The sequence below is a fragment of the Triticum dicoccoides genome, chromosome 3A (assembly GCF_002162155.2).
Source record: "Triticum dicoccoides isolate Atlit2015 ecotype Zavitan chromosome 3A, WEW_v2.0, whole genome shotgun sequence".
Lineage (NCBI taxonomy): Eukaryota > Viridiplantae > Streptophyta > Magnoliopsida > Poales > Poaceae > Triticum > Triticum dicoccoides.
Genome location: NC_041384.1, coordinates 392,450,227 through 392,459,013, shown reverse-complemented (window position 1 = coordinate 392,459,013; position 8,787 = coordinate 392,450,227). Strand labels below are relative to the sequence as shown.

General features: G+C 42.6%; 1 protein-coding gene across 1 annotated transcript in view; it reads right to left on the bottom strand.

Moving 5' to 3' along the window:
• The window catches only part of LOC119268290 (serine/threonine-protein kinase AFC3-like), a 6,953-nt gene extending 2,793 nt beyond the window's left edge, over window positions 1-4,160 (bottom strand). The window contains exons 1-10 of the mRNA XM_037549879.1: window positions 3,938-4,160; window positions 3,751-3,841; window positions 3,247-3,273; window positions 3,002-3,155; window positions 2,874-2,922; window positions 2,428-2,542; window positions 2,220-2,311; window positions 1,973-2,120; window positions 816-880; window positions 647-744 (exon numbers count right to left, since the gene is read on the bottom strand). Of these exons, the coding sequence (XP_037405776.1) occupies window positions 647-744; window positions 816-880; window positions 1,973-2,120; window positions 2,220-2,311; window positions 2,428-2,542; window positions 2,874-2,922; window positions 3,002-3,155; window positions 3,247-3,273; window positions 3,751-3,841; window positions 3,938-4,015 (917 nt within the window). The 5' untranslated portion in view covers window positions 4,016-4,160. The remainder of the gene's footprint in view (window positions 1-646; window positions 745-815; window positions 881-1,972; window positions 2,121-2,219; window positions 2,312-2,427; window positions 2,543-2,873; window positions 2,923-3,001; window positions 3,156-3,246; window positions 3,274-3,750; window positions 3,842-3,937) is intronic.
• Between the last annotated feature and the right edge of the window lie 4,627 nt (window positions 4,161-8,787).

The following is an 8,787-nucleotide window of genomic DNA, read 5'->3' as shown; positions in this document are numbered from 1 at the left end:
ACAAATAGTTACATTCCTATTGATTCACTACGTAAAATTTGACATAAGAAAATAAAAATATAGGTGATAAGATCAGAAAAAATGCATTTTATGTATATTTTACACTATGTTTTTACGTTTGCAATTTTACGTAACATAAAATATTTTTTACGGCGATTATATATTTTCTTACGGTCCTTTTTTGCGTCGAAAATAAAATAAACCTTACGGAACGTAAAATTACGGTGTATTAATGGTAAAATAGAGGGGGGGTGAAGAATAACTATTCATCGCCCAGGGTGACGAATAGCGCGACCCTATATATATATATATATATATATATATATATATATCACTCTCAAACATATAGCCAAAGGTTATCCCAGCATCAAAAGTTCCCACGTGTTGTGGGGGCCTGGGAAAGGGAATTATTAGGTTCTTAGGCAGCATTTCCCTTTGGTTTTTTATAAGAATACTGACTCAAACCCTGGACTTCCAGGATACAAGTGGAGATACTGCCATTCTCATGAGAAACAAGCCCAATAAAAAGGGTTTGGTTCTAAAAGTAATCCTGGACCTCCAGGACACATGGAGATAATTTGTTTGTTAATGATAGCTCAACGAGAAATTAAAAAATGATAATCAAATTAACGGTATAAATACGAACCTAGCCTTCCGTATCATGTGCTCTGGTACGGGTCCCAAAACCCTCTCCATCATTGCTAGGTGTTCCAGGTTCTCATGTGTCTGAAATAATGCCTCCCCCTATAAATGTTTAGGGTTAGGACCATATATCAAGGTAAAAGAGGAAAGACAGGCATCACAAGCAATCTAACCGAGCATAGCTCAACGAGGATGCAACCAACACTCCAAATATCACATGGCAAACTCCAGCCTAAGCCTGCCAAAGGAATATTCAGTAACATCAGAACTCGCGATTCCCCTCTGGGAGTAGAAACATTAGCAACTACTACAGCAGTTGGTCTAACCACAAGGAAAAAGGAGAAAAGATGAGTTCTTATTCAACAAAGAAAGAACAGAGTTCAGCACAGTAAAATAAGAGGATCATTGTGCAGGTTTCAGCTTGACATATATAAAAGGCACTGTACAATTTAGACCAATAAATACCCAACTGTATAACTATTCATGCAAGACTAGTCTCGTTAGGGCCAGAACCATCAAATATAGAGCTGAATATATTTTTAGACAGACCACTTTGCAAGGACGAAGATGTGCCATACTATCTGTTCAGCTAGTACATCAATCCTTCAATGTAATGCAATCTTCAGGGCATAATTACTGAGCATGTCCAAACTAGACTGTAACAAACCAACAGTACTAATCTATATCATAAAACCCAGTAAATATACCCCTCTTAGAAACACCCTTTTCCATCGTCAGAAGTGGATGGCCATCTATAAGATCTTACCAAGCAAAAGTACAAAAACACCTAGGAAAGAAACAATCGAGCAAAATAAAACACTGTCATATGCCCCAAAATCTTGGCATATGATATGCACAGTTACCATTCTATATAACCAACCAGTAGTTAAAAGTTAAAAGATCAATCATTGAATGTCTGTAGAACTGTCATTTTATCTTCCATCATTGTGCTAAACCGACCCTGCAGTCCAGCAGCTGCCAGTGCATGCAAAAAAGCAAATTGACTACTAGCTGCATATACTAACTTACCGATTAAAGAAGCTGCGATCCAACCTGGCTACTACAGTACTACTCCCTAGCTAAGTAAATAACACAAGGATTACATCTAACATAACCAACACTATTCTGGAAATGGCAAAGCAGTTTCTATTCTAAATAAGTTTTGTTATGTATAGATAAACAAGAGTATCAACTGGCATGTATCATACTTGGATTCCTAGGATTATAAACAACATTTGTTTTTTCCTTTACAAGCATATAATTAAAAACACATAAACATACACCTCAAACAAGATGAAACATAAGAAAACCTGAAGAACAACCAATTTACCTAAGATTATTTCAGGTGCCCTGTAATGCCTCGTAGAAACAATCGAGTTATGTTCCTGATTATCAAAGGCAGTACTACCAAAATCTATCAGCTTTATGGCACTGGACTTTGGCAAGCACTTGAAGTGTATCTCATCTTGTGAATTCTTCTGTACAACCCCAAGTGATCATTCAAGATAACTGCTAATACCGTATGCCTAATTTCAAAATAGCAGATGCTCACCACAAAATTGGTCGAGATTAGGTACCTTGGAACTTGGAACCTTTATATATTCGGAAGATACAAGGAGTATGTTTTCTGGCTTCAGATCAGTGTGAATAAGGCGTAATTCATGCATATCTATTTTAGAAGAAAGGAAAAGATGGTCAAGCATGCCACTTGAAAGCAAGGGAAAAATGAATCTGCAACTGCCAAACTTGTTAAGAACGGATATGCAGAATCAAGCAATCACACACATGCTACAGATTCCAACAGTTGTCGTCCAAACTCCCGCACAAGTTCCACAGGGAAAGGTTGGTATCTATTTCTCTTTAGAAAATCATACAAGCTTGGCCCAAGCTTCTCAAATACCTGACAAAACCATTGATATCCATTGAATAAAGTTATCTTTATTTTGTTTCCATACCAGGGAACCTTCATGAGGAAAGAGCGAAGAAAAGCAACTGTTTTATAAGCATGCAAATCTTATTACGACTACATTATCATGTTATGTGTACCAGCATGAGCATCTCACTTTGCACGAGTAAGAGGTACTGAGAGGGCTAGTAAAATTAACTGTTAACAAACAAGGCATATAAACAGGAATTCAATGCGCTATAGGAGATGGAAGTGAATGTAATAACTGACACTTGGAATCAACATGTAGAACTTGCATAACTGAACAGAAGAAAATCAAACTTACAATGCATATATGGTTGCGATAGTCAAACCATCTTTGAATTTGGACACAGCTGGCCATTAAAGAACATTCATCAAGTAAGAAATAGCTAAGAGTAAGGTTATAGAGATTATGTTTGTTGGGACACTAACAGGGATCTGTATCTCTCATTTTCTGCAAGGCGATTGAGCACATCGATCTCAATCATTGCAGCATCCCGGTACTTCCGGATGCTTCGGACAACTTTTATTGCAACATATTCACGTGTTTCACGGTCCCAGCATTCCAAAACTCGGCCAAAAGTACCTATGAAAATCCAACTCGTGTCGCTCTACATTAGAGTAATAGCAAAAAAAATGAGAACTACAATAGAAACCATAATGAAGGAAACCCGAACCTTCACCCATTTTGCTCAAGATTTTATCTGCATCGCAAAAAAGGAGATTGTCAATAAACAATAATACATCACCAAGGTGTTCCCAGTTTCAACTTAGACCTATTGTCAAAAGGAGCACGTGTGCCAATCGAGTTTGTATGCTAATATAAACATAACATTTGAAAATTTAAAGGGGAACTTTGCTTCATCATCCCCTTGAGCTCAAAGCAGAAATAAAAGTTCTATACAACAAGATAAAACAATCCAATCATTCATGCACGTTGTGGAGGTGAACCTTATCCATTTAAAAAACAACAAGTAGGACAAGTAATTGTCAGTGCCTACCACCAGTAGTTACAAATTATGTATACATAAACAAGTCTTTATCCATCTTTTTTTTCTAAACTATGTGCACATTGGCAAGCCTTTGTCCACCATGTTTCTCAAAATTAACATAAATAAGTATTTATATGCGTGCACAATAGCTCTAGGAGATAACAACAGGCCTAAGACGCGGGTGCTTACACCGACGGGTCAAGTTCTCGCCGAGATCAAACACGTAATGGCCGTCGCGGTCGTCATCCCGCCAAGGCGGCGACGCGCCACCCCTTGCTACCTGCAGCACCGGCGGCAGGGCCAAATCCAAGTTAGTGATAACCCGAACGCCCGAGCCCTAATCGAAGGCATAATAATCAAAGTATAGGATCATTACCACCTCCCGCTCCGGCGGCGGGTCGCCGGTGCTGTCCAACTCTTGACGCGTGCGCTTCCGCGACCTCGACGACTCCATGGATTCCGATTCGATTGGGAGGAGAGAAACGGGGGAGAGAGAGAGAGAGAGAGAGAGAGAGAGACGGAGAAACCCTAGGGCGAGGCCGTGCGGGTGGGATGCGTGGCGGGCTGAGGCCCAACAGCGAGTGGAGTACGGGATAGATTGCCTGGTGGGCAGGACTGGGCTAAGTTTGTGATTTATACTGTCTCAAAAGTTTCTCAAAAAAAATTATACTGTCTCAAAAAAAAACTCAGTTTCTTTTACAGTTTACAGTCATGTTTATAATGGCAAAAGATTGGATTGGATGAATTTAGACCTACAAGGGGCATCCGATCGGAAGATTCTGATCAAATCAATGGCACCATCTATCTTGATTTATTCAATGACATGTTTTAAACTTGGTAAAGATTTGTGTGAGAACTTCAAATTCATGATAAAGAAATTATGATGGGGAGCAAGGAAGGCAAACGAATAGCGTGTTGGGTGTCCTAGGAGGTGATAACACGACATAAAATTCAAGTGAGATCTTGGTTTCCATGATCTTAAATTATTTAATCTAGCTTTTTGGCAAGGCAGGCATAAATGTTTTGCAAGATCATGACTCCTTAGGCTAGAAACTTGAAAGCAGTGTATTATCCAAACTCCAACATTTTGGAGGCAGCTCCTGGGTCACGACCTTCTTAGATTTAGAGAGGGTTGTTGAGAAACAAGATGTGGTTGTTCAGGATTTGATATGAAAGATATGAGATGGGACATTTATATAAATTCGGCAACATACCTGGTCACAAAGGGAAGAATTTATGAAGCATATCGTTCCCATGCCGGCTAATGTGCCAGATATGGTGAAAGAATATTTTTTATGAAAATTTTGCAAGTTTAAAGGGGCCTGTTCAAGCAAGAATTTTTCAGTGGAGGGGTCTGATGTACTATGTATTCCCCTCTGCACTAGATGAATCCCAGACTTTTGGGCATGGAGCTTAGAACGCTCGTGGTAATTCACAGTACGCTTACCATATCTCACGTCCCCCACGCCACTATGAGATGTCGGTCAAGCAGGCAACTCAACTGCGCGAGCAGGCCAAGGACAGGTGCCAACCATCCTTCACCAAGTATGATGAAGTTGTTGGTATAAACGATGCGCGGAGCACAATCGATGCTCTCCAATCAGTAGTTGAGGGTCCATATGAAGGAAATATGCCCTAGAGGCAATAATAAAGTTGTTATTTATATTTCCTTATATCATGATAAATGTTTATTATTCATGCTAGAATTGTATTAACCAGAAACTTAGTACATGTGTGAATACATAGACAAACAGAGTGTCCCTAGTATGCCTCTACTTGACTAGCTCGTTAATCAAAGATGATTAAGTTTTCTGACCATAGACATGTGTTGTCATTTGATGAACAGGGTCACATCATTAGAGAATGATGTGATGGACAAGACCCATCCGTTAGCTTAGCATAATTATCGTTTAGTTTTATTGATATTGCTTTCTTCATGACTTATACATGTTCCTCTGACTATGAGATTACGCAACTCTCGAATACCGGAGGAACACCTTGTGTGCTATCAAACGTCACAACGTAACTAGGTGATTATAAAGATGCTCTACAGGTGTCTCCGATGGTGTTTGTTGAGTTGGCATAGATCGAGATTAGGATTTGTCACTCCGTGTATCGGAGAGGTATCTCTGGGCCCTCTCGGTAATGCTCATCACTATAAGCCTTGCAAGCAATGTGACTAATGAGTTAGTTGCGGGATGATGCATTGCGGAACGAGTAAAGAGACTTGCCGGTAACGAGATTGAACTAGGTATGATGATATGGACGATCGAATCTCAGGCAAATAATATGCCGATGACAAAGGGAACAACGTATGTTATGCGGTTTGACCGATAAAGATCTTCGTAGAATATGTAGAAGCCAATATGAGCATCCAGGTTCCGCTATTGGTTATTGACCAGAGATGTGTCTCGGTCATGTCTACATAGTTCTCGAATCTGTAGGGTCCGCACGCTTAACGTTCGATGGCGATTTATATTATGAGTTATGTGATTTGATGACCGAAGATTGTTCGCAGTCCCGGATGAGATCACGAACATGATGAGGAGTCTCGAAATGGTCGAGAGGTAAAGATTCATATATTGGAAGGTTGCATTCGGACACCGGAATGGTTTCGGGAAGTTTCGGATAAGTTTTGGAGTACCGGGGGTTATCGGACCGCCCCAGGGGAAGTTAATGGGCCAACATGGGCCTTAGTGGAGAAGAGAGAGGGCCGGCCAGGAGGTGGCGCCCGCCCCCCTTGCCAATCCGAATTGGACAAGGGGTGGGGGAGGCGCCCCCCTTTCCCTCTCCTGCTCCTTCTCTCTCTTCCCCCTTTGCTACTCCGGAAAAGGAAAAGGAGAGGGAATCCTACTAGGACTAGGGAGTCCTAGTAGGACTCCCCACACCTGGCACGCCTCCTCCCTGGCCGCCGGCCTCCCCCCTCCTTTATATACGTGGGAGGAGGGCACCCCAAAGACACACCAAGTCTTCTCTTAGCCGTATGCGGTGCCCTCCTCCATAGTTACACACCTCGATCATATCTTCGTAGTGCTTAGGTGAAGCCATGCGCCAGTAACTTCATCATCACCGTCAGCGCACCATCATGCTGACGGAACTTGAAAGTGCAACTATCCCTGGGTGGTTTTGGTAATTCCTAACAACATATAGCTCATTGAACTAATGCTATTTTAAGATGGTCGTTTCAGAAAGTTCAATGATTGGCATGGCATGGATTAGAAATGTGGACCCCTCAAGATGCTAAGGACACAGATTGGCTCAAGCTCAAGACTCTACATTTTCATTTTAGTGATCCAAGATCACATTGAGTCCATAGGAAAAGCCAATACTATTAAAAGGGGATGAGGTGTTGCTTAATGGCTTGCTTGCTCAAAATGCTTAGTGATATGCTCCAAAAGCCCTCAACCACTTTCTCATATCCACATATGTCCCAAACCAAAAGCCAAACTTGGCCCCACCGAAATTATTTATCTGGCGCCACCGAGTTCACTTGACATAGCCACTGCCAGAAACTCTAGTCACTCTGGTCTCACCGATAGGGATCTCGGTCTCACCGAAATGGGATTGCAAACTCTCTATTTCCCTTCGTAACGTTTCGGTCCAACCGAGATGAGCGATCGGTCCCACCAAGTTCGTAATGCAAACTCTCCTTTTCCCTTTCGTAACGTTTCAATCTCACCGAAATGAGCGATTCGGTCCCACCGAGTTTGCCTTACCAACTCTCTGTTTGCCTATTACAGAAATCGGTCCTACCGAGTTTATGTGATCGGTCTCACCGAGATTACATTATGCCCTAACCCTAATGAAATCAGTCTCACCAAGTTGACATTTCGGTCCCACCGAAAAGCCTAACGTTCACATTTTGAACTTAATCGGTCTGACTGAGTTTTATGATTCGATCCCATCGAGTTTGGTAAATTGTGTGTAACGGTTAGATTTTGTGTGGAGGCTATTTATGCCCCTCCACCCACTCTTCATTCGTAGAGAGGCCATCAGAACGTGCCTACACTTCTACCATTTTTTCTGAGAGAGAACCACCTACTCATGTGTTGAGACCAAGATATTCCAATCCAACCATAAGAATCTTGATCTCTAGCCTTCCCAAGTTGCTTTCCACTCAAATTATCTGTCCACCAAATCCAAATCTTTGAGAGAGAGTTGAGTGTTGGGGAGACTATCATTTGAAGCACAAGAGCAAGAAGTTCGTCATCAACACACCATCTATTACCTTTTGGAGAGTGGTGTCTCCTAGATTGGTTAGGTGTCACTTGGGAGCCTCCGACAAGATTGTGGAGTTGAACCAAGGAGTTTGTAAGGGCAAGGAGATCGCCTACTTCATGAAGATCCACCCAAGTGAGGCAAGTCCTTCATGGGCGATGGCCATGGTGGGATAGACAAGGTTGCTTCTCCGTGGACCCTTCGTGGGTGGAGCCCTTCGTGGACTCGCGCAACCGTTACCCTTCGTGGGTTGAAGTATCCATCAACGTGGATGTACGATAGCACCACCTATCGGAACCACGCCAAAAATCTCTGTGTCTACATTGTGTTTGCTCCCTCCAAACTCCTCCATTTACCTTCATACGCAAATGTTTTACATTTTGCTGCTATACTCTTAGACTTGCATGTTAGGGAACATAGTAATTTCAAAAAAAATCCTACGCACAAACAGGATCATGGTGATGCATAGCAACGAGAGGGGAGAGTGTTGTCTATGTACCCTCGCACACGGCTAAGAGATTAAGAGATCACTTGTTGTGTCTAGAGGTGCCCCCTGCCCCCGTATATAAAGTACTGGGGGGAGGAGCCGGCCGGCCAGGGGAGGGCGTGCCATGGAGGAGTCCTACTCCCACCGGGAGTAGGACTCCCTCTTTTCCTAGTTGGAGTAGGAGGGGGAAAGGAAGGGAAGGAGAGAGAGGAAGGAAAGCGGGGCGCCCCCCCCCCTCCTTGTCCAATTCGGACTAGAGGGGGAGGGGGCACGTGGCCTGCCCTAGCTGCCCCTCTTCTTCTCCACTAAGGCCCATCTTGGCCCATTAAACTCCCCGGGGGGGTTCGGTAACCCCCCGGTACTCCGGTATATGTCCAAAACTCCACGGAACCATTCTGGTGTCCGAACATAGTCGTCCAATATATCGATCTTTATGTATCGACCATTTCGAGACTCCTCGTCATGTCCATGATCACAACCGGGACTCCGAACTACCTTCGGTACATCAAAACACAAAAATT